The sequence below is a fragment of the Rhinolophus sinicus genome, linkage group LG06 (genome assembly GCF_036562045.2).
Source record: "Rhinolophus sinicus isolate RSC01 linkage group LG06, ASM3656204v1, whole genome shotgun sequence".
Lineage (NCBI taxonomy): Eukaryota > Metazoa > Chordata > Mammalia > Chiroptera > Rhinolophidae > Rhinolophus > Rhinolophus sinicus.
The window spans coordinates 93392565-93408040 of NC_133756.1; the positions used below are offsets into that span (position 1 = coordinate 93392565).

At 32.9% G+C, this 15476-nt stretch overlaps 1 protein-coding gene across 10 annotated transcripts in view; it reads right to left on the reverse strand.

Moving 5' to 3' along the window:
• Positions 1-15476, reverse strand: part of GRIA4 (glutamate ionotropic receptor AMPA type subunit 4) — a 377366-nt gene that overhangs the window by 42241 nt on the left and 319649 nt on the right. For all 10 annotated transcript variants that reach the window (XR_012497413.1, XM_074335543.1, XM_074335547.1 and 7 more), the window contains 3 exons: positions 12173-12379; positions 6353-6723; positions 4149-4347 (listed from right to left, as the gene is read on the reverse strand). Coding sequence is in view for 9 of the 10 variants with exons in the window: in XM_074335543.1 (XP_074191644.1) it covers positions 4149-4347; positions 6353-6723; positions 12173-12379 (777 nt within the window). In the remaining variant the exon portion in view is untranslated. The remainder of the gene's footprint in view (positions 1-4148; positions 4348-6352; positions 6724-12172; positions 12380-15476) is intronic.

Below are 15476 nucleotides of genomic sequence, written 5' to 3' on the forward strand. Positions count from 1 at the left end.
TATGTGCTTCCAGGACAAGGAGTATCTAGATTCAAACCTCTCAATCATTGGACCCTCTAGGGAGGCTGTGTTGCCAAGGCTTCATTCATTCTTGCTCTCATTACTGAGTTCTTTCCCAGAGAACTAACTCTTCCATTAGAGATTGAGTTCCAATCTCTGAAAATTATAAACTCTCTGGGTTACTTGATAGAGATTGTCCTTAAACATCTATTCTGATAATTTCAGTTTATAGAAGTGTTGGTAAAACACCATCCGTTAGGCATATAATGACTTTTTAAAATATATTGATGACTTGAGATTTTCATCCAAATGATGTAATAGAGTTCCACATATACTGCATACTTCCCTATGTATACTATGTTGAAAACAGAAGAAATAAAATCTATCTGGGTATTATTTTATTTGAAATATTTTTTGAAATCGTGTTACTTGACAATTTTCTAGTTACTTCTCAGGATCTTATTAAAGTAACAGGGAACAGCTAAATAAAACTAACATAGCAAAATAGAAAAATAATATTTCTAGGGCTTGGTAATTATGAAGATAATTTAACTATAGAATGCAACATAATGTTAAAGCAAATAATTCATTTTTAAAGGAATAAAGTATCTTTAGACTGTTGATATTTTTTAGAAGTCTATTCCCATAATATTAATGTTAGGAAAATTACTGCTGAATTTGTTTAAATATATTGAATTGCACACACCGTAAGTGTAAAAAAAGTTGAATTAATTTCCCTAAAATACAGAAGAAAGAGGAATCCATAGTGTACTTATGCCAAACATAGCAGGCCTTAGGTGTTACAGAAATGGTAAAATACGGACTCCCAGTGGAAAATAGAGGAAAGAAAAGCAACTTTTTTGGAAGAAAAAAATTTACATGATTTGTCACTATGTTAATATTTATAAATTCTGATTTAAAGGGGCATGGCTTTGATAAGATCACATCCACATGGTGAAGAGAATGAGTGAGGAATTTCAAGAAATGAAGGGCTGAAAATAATATCCCTGTGCCTTATCTGTGACTATAAGAGGCTGTTTGCTAAGGAATGAAGGCAAGCAAATCTTCATAAATTTGATGAGACAGGCTACAATGAGGACATTTCTTCAGACCCAGAAAGCTTATAAATATTGTGGTAGTGGAAATTTTAAGTCCCTAAAAGCTTCAACTGTAGCGTTAACTTAAAGATCAGGTTTGGGGAATGAATATACTCAAGGTAGCAAGCAAAGTCATTATTTTTTTAAAAATAAAAATTAATTTCAGATTTATTTGTTTCATCTTTATTGTTAGACTCAATACATGGGAAGCTATCTGATATAAAGCATTATTTTATTACCTAAAACAAGTTTAAAAATGTGCTGTCTTTTTCATTTCTCAAAAGTTAAATATTCTGCTTTTAATAGACAATATGTACAAATGACATTGACTATAGTTAATATTTACATGTTATCAGGTGAATTATTTCCAGTTTCTGGGAGCTTATGCAATAATACTGATGTTCTAATAAGAGCTAATCAATGCACTATTTGATAATATTATAAGCCGTGAGGTAGTAATCTACCTCATTTATGCATTCATGATTCCACTGATGACTGAAACAGTCACAGGATAAAATTTACACTGAAATGAAAATCAGTATATTCAAATCAGATATATAATAATGCAAAAATCCCCAAAGGGAAAGGCTGTCTTTAAGTGACAAGTGTAGACTTTCTTTAAATACATCTGTGCTTATACTTAACAAGGTGCCCGGAGCATGAAATATACCAAGTTTCATAATGGGACAAAACCAAGGCAACAATTGAATTCAGATGTAATTTTCCCCCATGGCCTAATTCTTTTTGCAGTTATAACTGTGACATTTTTTGAAGTGCAGAGTATAGGTCACTGCCTAAGGCAGTTCAGTGGAGCTGATAGATGTACCATGACAGCGTTCCTACGAGGAAACATTTTTGACAAGTACAAAAATACCCTTCACATTCTGTTTCCTCAACCTGTTAGACAAATGGTTTATTTAAACCAGGTCATCATCTATGGGAGAGGAGGCAGAACACAGGGAAGGAAATGAATGAGATTTTTATCAGAGAACACAAATTTATGCATTCCCGAAAGTATTCTACCAGGGAAAATTATTTTCTTATCCCATTAGGGTTCAGACTGCTCTGCAACAATAAATACCTATACTTTCAAAACTCTTTCAATTTAAAAACTAAAGGTGGGTGAGAGAGAAAGGACACGAGGCCTCGTGAGTACACAGCTTGTAAGAAAGGCTCTGTAAATCTAGGAAGCAACTTTCCTTATTCCTATACTTCTTATCAATATATTCTGTTATCTATCTCACCAGCTTTTAGAACTTGAGCAGTTTTTTAAAGCTCTATAAAGATTAGAAATAAACATTTTTCAGTGTGCTTGATGCCAAAGAGCTTTACAGAGAGTTATTTTTGAATTTTTTTTTTTTTTTTTTTTTGAGAATCAGCATGTTATTTCTCTTCATCACTCCAGGCAGAACAATTGCTTTCTTTACATGACAATCAATCATCATTTTTTTCAGTAAGATGCAACTGATAACACAAACCTGTATTCTGTTTTGATGCATACAGGTAATGGTTTTTAGGCAAAGTTACTAAATTTTACCTACCTACTTTTGGGTAGAAACAGTTACAAACGTACAGATTTCCAGCAAGGTACTGAAATTATGCTAAAATGTGTCAGAGCAGTATGTTTCCATTATTAAGGATGCACTCAATGAGTTAAAAGTTTTGCTTTATTAGCTTTATCCACAGAATAGTATTAATAAAATTTATTGGTATGGCTATTATACTTTTAGAAAAATCTACAAATACTTAGTAATTGACTTATAATTTTTATGTTATCTCTAGCAGGTACACTCCACACTATTGACAATTGTTCATTGTCTGGTGCCTTTTTTAAACAATGCCCAGGGATAGGTTTGACTGAGTTTTTGAGTGTTTCTTGTGATTTAGTATTATGTAAACATTTGTAATATATAAAGATATTATAATCAAATCCTTTTTAAGTCTAGCTTAAGGAAAAGCACATTTTGTTATATTTAATTTCCAAGGTGAACAAATGATAAGTATACACATTTAAAATGGAAGTGTAATCTCTCAAGTACTGTATATCAGCATGAAACTTTAAATGGTATCATTATTTTTACACAAAAGCTTAGGAAATAAATGAAATATATCTTGTCTTCTAAACTATTAAATAGCCAGTCTTTAAGCAATTGCAAAATATCTTCATAATTACCTAATTAAATATTTGTAAAAATGTCCCTCTGATTTCTTTTTAATTTTTTTGGTTCTGAAGTCACAAAATGAACCCTTATCTCTGATCAAACAGTACCAAATGTGTACGTCTGGCTTTAAGTAGAACCAGTGTAAAAGAGATTCACTGATCAAAAAAATTCATCTTCATAATGAAACAAATAACTAAAAATATAAACAACAATAACAACAACATCAAAATACCTGCCATCCTAATGGCAAGCCAAAGGTATAATATCCATATGTGAAATGAAATTATATCAGTTTGAACAATTTTATCTGCAGCGGCAGAGAATTAGCACAAACAAAATACCGTACAATGTCTTACAAAGGTGTCCAAAGCTTAATTTCTTATCACTATCTTGTCAGAAAGCAAATATATAGCTTTGAAATCCATTGTTACAGAGTAGATTATAGAATAATATACCTCATGTAAGGAGTATAACCTGCAATTAAGTTTTCGGTTTTAAATGTAGCAAGTTAAATGTATTCCTTTAAAAAAAGCCTTGCTTTCATTTTTATGCTCCTAGCACCAAAGCATACACAAATCCAGTCTTGGCAGATAGGCAGTAGTATCAGCATAGCATTATCAGTAGTGGAATCTGTTATAAAGGTGTTTTGATTTCCTTTTTGTTGTTATTTTTCCTTACGGAGGCTCCCTCTTGCATTGTGAATAATTCAGTTCATTTTGCAAATTAAAGTGATTGTAAAATCCATATAAAAGTATTAGTATTAAACACAGCAGTTACCATTGTGTTTGCAAAAACCTACAGTAGCTAAAGGCTATCATGTAATTGTTGGCAAAACGGACTGAATTTCAAAATTATGAACATTTCATTGTTAGCTTTTCCCTTAACTTACTCTGAAGAATTCTTTTGTTGACCCTGAATCCAATGTTCCATAGGCAATTTCTGTTTGTTTGGCCAGGTCTTCTGCACTTTCTATGGGGGAGACCATTCGCTCAACCGTCAGGAAAGCAGCGAGGTTAGCAGTGTAAGATGATATAATGATGAGTGTAAAGAACCACCAAACACCTCCAACAATTCGACCTGAGAGGGATCTAAACAGGGATAAGATAATGCACATTTTCCTTTCTCTAACCAACATAGAGAAAAGAAATACCACCAATTCACCATGTATACTTAAAAAAATTGCAATATCATTTTATTTACTGATAGTCAACTCAAGAGTGATTCTAGCATTTCTGTATAGTTTGATGTCTTTTATGCTAAATGCCACTGAAAATATGAAAAACTTTTTGTTGTTTAATTGGCAGAAATGTGGAACTTAATGCCTTTCCTTTAGGTACAGAAGAGGAATAATGCTTAAATTCATTGATACCTTCCCCTTTTACATTTTAGCATCCCTGAAATGAGAATGCAACCTGTCACTGAGATCATGTATCATGGTTTAATTGGCAGCGTTGTTTCATTGTTTCTCTCTTGGTGGTACATAAAATAGCAATACATCTTAACAGTGTGTGAGGTCTTAGATTTGATACAAGTTGGTAGATGCCTTCTGAGAGAATTTGTTTTTACTTTCAGTCAGAGCCAGGATGGATGGGCCAAGGTGGGGCTAGACCAGATGATGTTCTAGGATTGGTCCCAAAGTGATCATAGTTGAGAATTTGTTGTTTGTTTTTTTGATATTCCATTTCTTATCTGAGTGGAGGATGAGTTATATTCTAAGGCATCTTCACCTATTGGTATAAAAATGTTCTCTCTGTCACTGCCAACATGAGACCAAAGTGTGTGACTTGTCAATAGGTAGCAACAGCATTAAAAACTGATGCTAAATCTCAAAAAAATGAAAAATAAAAAAACAGGAAAAAAACAAAGGTCCTCTTTTTACCCTTTCTGTGGCTATCAGGAATGTGTGTGTACAGAGGAACAGTGGGAATGGAATGAATAAAAAATTCAGGGTATATTCATAATTGGTCTCACGCATTAAAACCATCAAACTGTTTAAAATTCCTGTGACAAATTATGTCTAAACATTTTTTTAATATGAGGAAATTTTTCATGTTTTACGTGGCATTTCTAGCTTTAAAATGCTTCCATCTTCATCACTATTATATACATAGCACCTGTTGGTCTTAACCTAGTATTTGCTTAATCCTGGTTTTAAAACCATCACTTGCTTTTCTTTGATTTCATTTCCTTAATTGAGTTATTGATTTAGATTCCCATGTTATTGGAATTTAAGCGCATGTATAGGTTCCTTGGGTCTTAAGGAACACAAACTGCATTGTGACTAAATGTTTCTTTTTGAGAAAGTGTACATTTCTTTTAAAAAATCCATATATTTGTGACACTACCATAAATCACTATTTAAATTCAATTCCTAGTTTTTCCTGCCTTCAGTCACTTTTTGCATGGGAGAAATTGGTATTTTTTTTCCTGCAACAGGAGATTGGCTGCATTTTTGGCACACAAAACTGAAAATTGTCTTAGTGGCATTCAAAGGTAGTGAGCCATGGCTCCACAGATATTGAGAAACATGTCTATAAAGCTAACATAGTATTTACATCGCTAACTCTGCCTATTGCTTAGCTTGTCATGTGTTAGAAACAATGTATATCTGGTACCTACTATACTGACTCAGGTTTTACGTAGGTAACTCCATGGCAAAAAATCCCCTTTATGTTACATGGGATGTAAATCAAGTTCAAAATTAATTTTTAAAAATGAAGAACAGCAACAGTAAGAAAAAAAAAGAAAACATTTGCTTTTGAAAAGGAGACAAAATGAAAATGAATTCCTATTCTTACAATTTAGATTTTATTTCCATCTGTCAAACCATTGAAGGAAATATTAATACTAAGTCATTTCTGAGAGTTCTGATGGCTTGCATAGGGTACTTTCCATTGGGATGTCTTCACATTTTGTGCTAACTTGGAAAAATTTGGCTATGAATATACGTAGATTAATTGGGGAATTGCAAGTTTTGTTTCTGTGTTTCAAGTAATGCTCTGCCTCCAGCAAAAGGACATGTAGAGAGATGCTCTGCACAACACTTAGAATTACCGGGGAATTTGTGAAGAACTTAAGAGTTTTGAAACTAACCTGGGTGAAATGTCACATCCTTGCTGCATAAAAGCACCCAGGGAAAACCAGAGGCTGTTAAAGATGCCAAACTCATTGGGAGGCTGGTCGCTGGGTCCTTCCTTTCCATCCTCTGGCTCTTCTGTGTGCCACTCATAGGGACTAAACCTACTAACTAGGAACAAGACGACGCTGACACCAATGTAGGCAAAGACTATGCACATCCAAATCTCATAGGCCAGAGGATCCAAAAAAGAAAACACTCCTGGTTTAGATTTCTGAGGCTTTTTGATCATGATAGATATGCCCAAACTCATGAAGGGCTTAGAGAAGTCAATGACCTCCTCTCGGACCAAAGTGATTGTCAGAGGGGCAATAGCAATCTCTGCTTTCTATAAGAGAAAAGACACATGAAAACACACAGGTTAATGGATGTCATGAAGCCATCAGCACTGGATTGATCCACTCAAAACTAACCAGTTATGGATTTGTTCTACAATTTTTTCCCCCTGAAATGCCAACAATGAGTAAGGCCAGTGATAAATACAAAGATAAACAGTTGATTTGTTTTCATAATATGTCACTTAAATTGCACAAAATGTTTTTATTGGTGCTAGTAATTAGAGAAACAGAAAAAGAACAGACATAAGCAAAAAGAAATTGAACTCAAGTAACTGTATTGGTCTCTAAGGATCTAGGACAACACAGAGGAGGAAACTTAATAGCCTTTCCATATGGCTGAATTTCTGAATTTCTTGGCCAGAAATGCTATTATATTTTGCAGCCTTTTCTGTTTCATTTGAAATGTTGCCACTGATTCATTACTTAGCCATCCCTTAATATTATGAATTGCAAATTTCAAACAGCCCTTTCTCTTTTATTCTTTTCCAGTTATGAGAAAACCTATCATAAAGTCTGTGTTTGTAAGATAGAAGAAAGCTGTTGTTTGACAACATTTTCCAATTCAGCGCACACACAAAAATCTGGAAATTGGCATTTGTTTCTTTCTATTCACATTCTTTGGTTTTCCACTTTCAGTTTCTAAAAAGGATTTTGGAAAACAGTGGATTCAATTCTCAGATATTATAATCATAAGACATCAGCTTCCATTTTCGTTCTGTGATTTTGAGCTATTTTTCTAACTGTTTCCATTCTCTCTAAAATGAGGACACTTCCTTTCCTGTTTACCTCATTTCATTATTGTGGTTATCTATTTAAAAAACCTTAATAAAATAACAGTGAGTGTTTATTGAGGTTTTGTATGTCTAATACTAATCGAAATATTTTAAATGGTTTCTCATTTAACATTCATAATAATCTTATGTTTATCATTGTTTTATAGATGCTGAAACTGAGACTCAGGTGAGGTTTACACATCATGGAAGCTCTGTGGTTTGAAATTGTGCTTCTTCCATTAAATCATGCCATCTCTACAATCAAACGAAATAAAGTGTAGTAAAAAACTGTAAACTGTTACATGGTCTACACATGACAAAAAAGGTTTTTTGATTATTTATTGTAAAAGGAAAATATTTGGCATTAAAATGGAATCTGAAACAAACTAGACATACATGTTCTTATATAGAGACTGCCACTCTTACTTTTACTCCTGGTTTGATACAATGGCCAGCAGCTTGATACAAGGGCAACTGGAGGGTCAGCATCATGGGAAATATACTCTGGCTGTCATGCTATCCACTGGGTGACTGAGAATTAACAGTATATGCCTTCAAGTAGGAATGAACTTAGTTCACATCATAAACACCCACATGGATCAACGACAGAATCATTGCTGGGAGGTTATTATTTTCCTCCTAGTTATTATTATTTGTATAATTTTCATTAGACAAGTGATACATGAACTAGCTGAAGAAAAATTAATACATAAAAACAGAACCAGAAAATTAGGAAAATTTATCTCCATTCTCTTCATCCACTCTTATCTTTTTTGTTTGCATGTGCCCTGATACACATTGTTTTGTATATAATATTTTTCTTATTTTAAATTCCTTTTCTCTAAAGAATACGATGAACTCATTTTCACTGTAAAAGAAAAATAATTTTTAATGATGGCAAATGTTTTATTATGTGAAAGTATCAAAATTTTCTCAATTTATTATTCAGAGGATATTTGTATTGTTCCCAGTTTTATACAATTTACAACATTAATGATGTGAATATTCTTTGAAGACAAATCATTGTACATATCTTACTTATTTAAGATAAATTTCTAGAAATGGCAAGGCTGGTCTAAATGGTAACAATATTTTTAATGCTAATGATATGCTTTACCTAACTTTTCTCCCACTAATTTGCTATCTGGAACATTAAATCCCATTGTATTAATTTGAATTTGTTTTTATTAAACAAATAGCTACCTTTACTTCTTTTATGTATTACCTGTCAGAATCTGCCGTTATTTTCCATATGGGATACTCATTATTTTACTTACTAATTTATAAGTGCTTTTAAGTATATTCAAAATATTCTCTTATTTTCTATATATGTTGCAAATATTTCCCTATTCATCAGTTGTGTTGTTTACATAACCTAGTTCATGGTATTTTATTGCAGTATATACGTTTTAAATTTTGTTGAAGCCATATAAAATTACTTTGTGTTTCCAGCCTTTGGTTTTAGGCTTAAAAAAGTCCTTTGCATATCATATGATCACTCTCAATTATATACATTTTGTTCTAGTGTCTGTAATTTCACTGCCAATTATTTGGTATGTTGCATAATGATGTGTTACAAAATTGATACATGTGTTACAAAATGAATAACGCATCCTTTCACTGATTTGAAATGCCACCTTTCACACTGTTCTGTGTAATATCTTCAGAATTTTTTTATTTATATGTTACCACCAATGAGGGTAAATTTCTTAAAAGGAAAGAAACATGAAGAGAAATAAAGGAGTCTCCACCACTAAAAATTTGATGCAATGGAAGACAAACATTGGATGAAGGAGATGACAGCAATGTTCAATGAGGACCCTTCTGAAGTTTGGAATTTGTGTTTCGAAAGAAGCCAGTTAATAGAAAGAATACATCTGGGCTTTCTCTACTAACATTGGACATGGTGCATGTGCCTTGTTCCATTACCCCTCAGCAACTTCCAAAATTAAGTGTAAAATAGCTCCTGCAAGAGCTTGATAATATTTGAATTCTTGAGGATCTCTGGAGTGAGGTTCATGAATCAGCATTTTAACACATATCACAGGTAATTCTGGTGCTGGTAGACTATGAAACATACTTTGAGAAATATCATCTTGGATGAAAATACACACACACACACAAATATGGCAGGGACCAGGAGAAGGCCCTGGAGCAGCACACCACAGAAGATCGTAGAATGGACTTGCTGCAGTGAACAGGTGTGATAGGCAGAAAGGACCTGAGAGGGTAAGGGAGGCTCTGAGCTTCCAGGTCACCATCTGGTAGTGTGCTGAGACCACATGTGAGTATTCCACAGATAATCAGTTCCTAACAATAGCAGTAACAAAGTTTGCAAAAAAAAAAAAAAAAAAAAAGAAGGATTCCAAGTTAATAATTTTGTTGTCAAATAGGCTTTGTTGGGTAGAAGAAAGTGGATGGAGTTTTACCTAGGGTCCTGGAAACTGGGCATTTGTGTTGGTGTTAGCAGTAAGAAAGAAAGAAAGAAAAAGCTGAGAAGCAAGTACAGACTTTACAGACACCAGAATGGAAAATACCAAATCTGCAGAATGTGTAAGAGACATGGAAGAAGATTTCTTTTGGGAAAAAAAGTAGACAAATGGCAGAGATTAGGATATTTAAATCCTCTCAGATTGGCTGATGCATGAGTATTAATAACCACTTTTTTATCTTCTCTATCTGAGAACTGCCTGACTTTGGGACTTTCTGTTATTGTGACATGTGTATTACTGATATAATTTTTGTTGTTGTTAATTAAGCTACTCTCTTCATATCACTTGTCATTATTTAAACAATATCCCTCTAACAAAATATGGTCAGAACCCTTGCAAAGGCATGAGCCTGGGATGCTCAACTGGTCGGGACTCCAGAGGAGAGACACGTAACAAATCCTTCAGCAAGTAACTCAGCTTAGTTTTCTTGTCCATAACTGGTAATCCAAGTATGATTATTTTGGGATGAAATACTCAATAATGTTTTCTGAAAGAAATAAATTACTGTAGTTTTAATGTTTCAGCTAATGTTCCCAATTAAAATCAGCTTATTGTATCAAAAGTTTAAAATATTACCAAGGAACACAAGCTTTAGGAATCCTTTTCCTTGGGAACTTAAAGCTCAATATCAAACTGCTGATGAACCCTGTCATAAATTACTTTCTGACTTTAAAAAAAAAAAAATTTATTGGGGAGTATTGGGGAACAGTGTGTTTTTCCAGGACCCATCAGCTCCAAGTTAAGTCATTGTTATCAATCTAGCTGTGGAGGGCACAGCTCACTGGCCCATGTGGGAATCGAACCAGGGACGTTAGTATTATGAGCAGTGCGCTCTAACCAAATGAGCCAACTGGCCTCCCGTTTCTGACTTTTTACAACTACAATTTTCCCACCCACTTAGGACCTCTAACTAGTCAGCAGTTCTTTCAAATAGATATGAAACTAAGTGATTGCCTTTTAATGCCAAATGCTTTCCTCTCGCTGCTGAGGTTATAGCTACCATACTGGATGATGTAGAGATGTTCATTGCTTCATGGTCCAAAAAGCGGGATGCAGAATCATGAAACTATTGAATTGAAATTCTGACTTGGAAAGTAAGCCCCTATATAAGTCTTCATTTATGTTGTAAATTGTTCTACCTTTATTCTTTTCTGGGGGAAAATGACTCTCATCTTTATTTCAAAGGGATTAATCAGTCAGGCTATGCTTTGAAGATGATATTTGTGAAATGTGAATTGGCTTATAGGAAATTTCAGAATATATTTCAAGTGTATATGACTTTTATTAACTATTACTCAATGAATAGAGCTTATTATTCTAGGTTTGGTTTCTGGACTTTGGAAATATCATACCATCACTAGCATTTGGTTTGATTTTGATACTTTGCAGTGGTAGCTGAAGAGATCAATCTTGTTCTAATTCAGGCAGAAATGTCTACATTGAATTTGCCTGTAGCTATGAATGTGTGCACTCAATAGCTAGTGATCATAAAAGGAAGGGCATGACATGCTTTCATGTGAGGCCTGCTATGTAATAAATTCTAGCTTTTGTGTTTTGCTAAGTATGAAAAAGTGATGGCATTACATAAAGTTTAAATTTACTGTGCTCTGCAGAATTGTAAGAATCTCACATTATTGGTGATATTTTATAGATGCTAAAGTAGTTTAGAGATTACTTCACCAGTTACTTAAAAGACATTTACCAGTCATTACAACCAACAGGGATGTAAATAACTAGCTATAATGAGGTCCAACTTTATGCTATTGAAAGAAATCTGTTTCTACAACTATTAAATAACAGATTACTAATGGATTTGTTTTGTAGGTTTCAAAACAGCATGTCTATGATATAGAAGACTTAAGCTTAAGGAAATAATCATCACAGATACTGAAGTTAGTGGTTTTTTAAAAATACAGAATATCATATTCTGAATTTTTATCGCTTTCCTGATTTTGAAGTTATCAAGTGTTAGTTTTTCTCATTGTTTGGCAATTGCATTATTAATGACATAGAGAAACAGTTGAACATGATATATGTCTCTTTGAATGTAACTTTTTAAATGAATCAAATTTAAAAAACAGTAATAGACATTTAAAAATTGATATGTGCCCAAGTGAAAAAAAAGAGTTTCATGTTTATGTTAAGTAAATTCTTCAATAAATTGATTTGCTTACCCCATAAACAAGTTCTCCTACCATCCCATTCCAGATTTTTGTGTCTGCATCCCTTGCTCCATATTTTCCATCAGGGACAATGGCAATTTTATACTTGATACCAATATGTTTTGCAATTTCAGATGCCAAATCTACACAGTATCCTTCATACTTGTCATTTCCTTCAAACATTTCGTGATTTTTCTTGTACATAACATATGGGGATTCCTATAATGAGAGAAGTAGAACTGTAAAGGAGAAATTATAAAACATTCAAAAATCTTTATGTAACTTCAGTTTCAGAATTTGACAAAAAGCATATTTAGTATTAGTATACATACTGATTTTGTGTGGCTAGAAATCAATAATAGAGCAGATGAGTATATAAATAAATATGCTTAGATTTATATGAAATTATTTTACACTGGATACTAAAAGTGAAATCTTAAAAATGATTTTCTATTGAGTGATTATTGCATACTTAGCACTGTAATTGTGACAGGAAAAATATCCATTAATAACTGTCTAGAGAAGCATAGTTATCATCTTTGGCAATGAAATTATTAGTTCCAAAATGTCTCATGAAGTTAAAGACTATTTAGTAGTCAGCTTCAAGTAATAAAATACTCATTCAAGGTCACAGGCCTCCATATTCTGCATCTTGTTTAGCCATACCCAGTTGTGATCTCCTTTAGGTCAAGAGCTAGATCACTTTTCTTTGCTCTCTAGCATTTAGCAAGATACCTTTCTCAGAACAGTCACTAGTTCAAAGAAGAAATGAATTAATAATTTAAAATTGTATGCACTTCTTTGCCTTAAATTGGCTTTCCTAAAATTCTCTAATATTATAGCTCTAATTAGGGTTATGTTCCATGAATTTTTATTCTATTATACAATATGTCCCCAATGGAAGCTAATAATTTCCCCCCAATTATGACAATCACACACTCCAAGTGGTAGTACCATTTAGTTTTTGAAGCAAGTAAAACAGAAAATAGAATGAAAAGTTATTGTGAAAATCCATATAAGATGAAAAAGTTCACTGGTAGCTAATAACTGGACAGTTTTCAGTTAAAGTGCATACATGCGAACACACACACACACACAAACACACACACACACAGAAACACACACGTGCCCCTCCTTAATTAAACCATTGAAAGGCAGTGAAATAAAGAGACATGTTCACCAAAAAACATTTGATTTTATAAATGGAATCTAAAGCCACCAACGAAAGATAAGCCTGGTGAACGTGCAATACATACAGAATTCCTGGTCACACCCCAGATTTTTCAGTCATTTGCACACAAGAAATGACCACTTTTGGCCACAACATCATTGAAATCATGTATTTATAGTTTATAAAATTGTACTGTAGCATTCATTTAGTCATTTTGATATAAATTTTTTCTTTTATCCCAGCAAATTGGTAATTGGGGAAGTCGAATTTGCTCTTGGAAGTCTGGATTAGAAGGTAATTTACTTTGCACAATGTGGCAGTCCACACTAAATCTGATTTTTGTTTTAAAGTGCTTTGTAAATGTAGAAACTACTTTTAAAAACTTTGTAAGAATATAAATTAGATGATATGTGATTTTCTCACAAAGATGCCCTAAATACCTCTATTGTGGGCAATTGTCCAGAATTGGTTCTTGCATTATTTTCTTAAATCCTGCTTTAGGTTGACATAATTAAATGACCCAGAAATCTCTCACTTTTCCTTTGAATATGATGAATACTCTTTTTTTTTCCTTTTCTTTTGTTTTCGTTTTTTGAATGGTGCCAATGGCCTTTATTGATGCAACCGGAAGTGGAAGAGGAGGGGAAAGGACAGCTCTAGCTCCAGAGGCGGCTTCACAGACTCCGTTGCCACCCTCCAAAAGCAGAATTTGATGAATATTCTACCACTGAACTTGGATAAAGAAACTTTATCAACCTATAAAATTAAGGCAACTAGTTGTCTCTTCTTTAAATAGATGAAATTTATTACTTTACAGAAAGGTACTCTCTAGGTATAAAGAGTTTTGCAAATTATAAATGTGGTTATGAAAATTGGCAAGTTGTTGCAAAGCATTGTTAATTTCTAAGATACGCTATAAAATATTAGTAGTTAAAATGAGGTAATCTTTTATTTTCTCTTTTTTTTCTTGTAATGGCTAATTAAAATATGGAAGAATATGTAGAAAAAAGCAAGAATGTAAAATGCTTAACATTCTAATGAAATGGCTGTATAGCTATTACCTATTACTATTAGTATAACAAACTTAGTTTTTCAGAAGGAGTGTAGCTAAGGCTCACATTTGGTACTAAGGCTGAAGATCTATTCTAAAGTGTCTGGACTATTTGAACACTTAATGAATTTTAGCCTTCATATATACATACATATATATATGTATGTATATATATTCTATTCTACAGTGTATATATATACATATATATACATATATATTATATATATACATATATAATATATATGTATATATATATATACACACACACACACAAAAGGAGCTACACTCCTTTTGAAAAACTAAATTTATTATAGTAATGTAAAGATTTCCTGGTCTATCAATGCTTCCTAAATAGGACTGTCACAGCAAAGTAATATTATTAGCACTTTTGATTCAGGTCTTCAAAAGGAAAGTAGATATTAACAAGTGCTAGGTCATCTCTTCTGAAACAGGCATATATATATATATATATATATATATATATATATATATATATGTATATGTATATAGGAGCATATTATCTTTTGTGCAGAAGTTTCTCTAGGTAGTATTATCACCTAATTTGCTAAATTCCCTCTACATTGTTTTGTGAACAATTTGTTTTATTAAAAGCTATACTTTTATTATTTACTCAAACATTTATTAAGCACCCACTGTGTGCCAGGCAGTTTGCTGGGAGCTAGGTGTACAAAAATACATAAAATATGCCCCTTGTCCTCTTGTGATTAATTATGGTTAAATTCTTTTTAATAAGGGTAAAAGAGTGAGCGTGATGGGGGACAATAATAAAATATAGTAGTGAAAAATAATAATAGCTCTTACTTATTTAGTGCCTGCTCTGTCAGGTACAATGCTAAGTTCCTTAATCGTGCCCTTTCATTTACTTTTCACACATTTTGAGGTAGACATTTCTCATTTTGCAGATGGAAAATTTAAGACTGAGAAAGGTTAAGCAAATTGTTCAATTTCACAGAACTAGCAGTAGCGGTAGTTGAACCTATATTTTGAAATATATGAAAATCTTTGAAGCTATTTTTGCATATGTCAAAGTATGTACACCTATTTGAGATTTCATATGGTTTAACAAGAAAAGG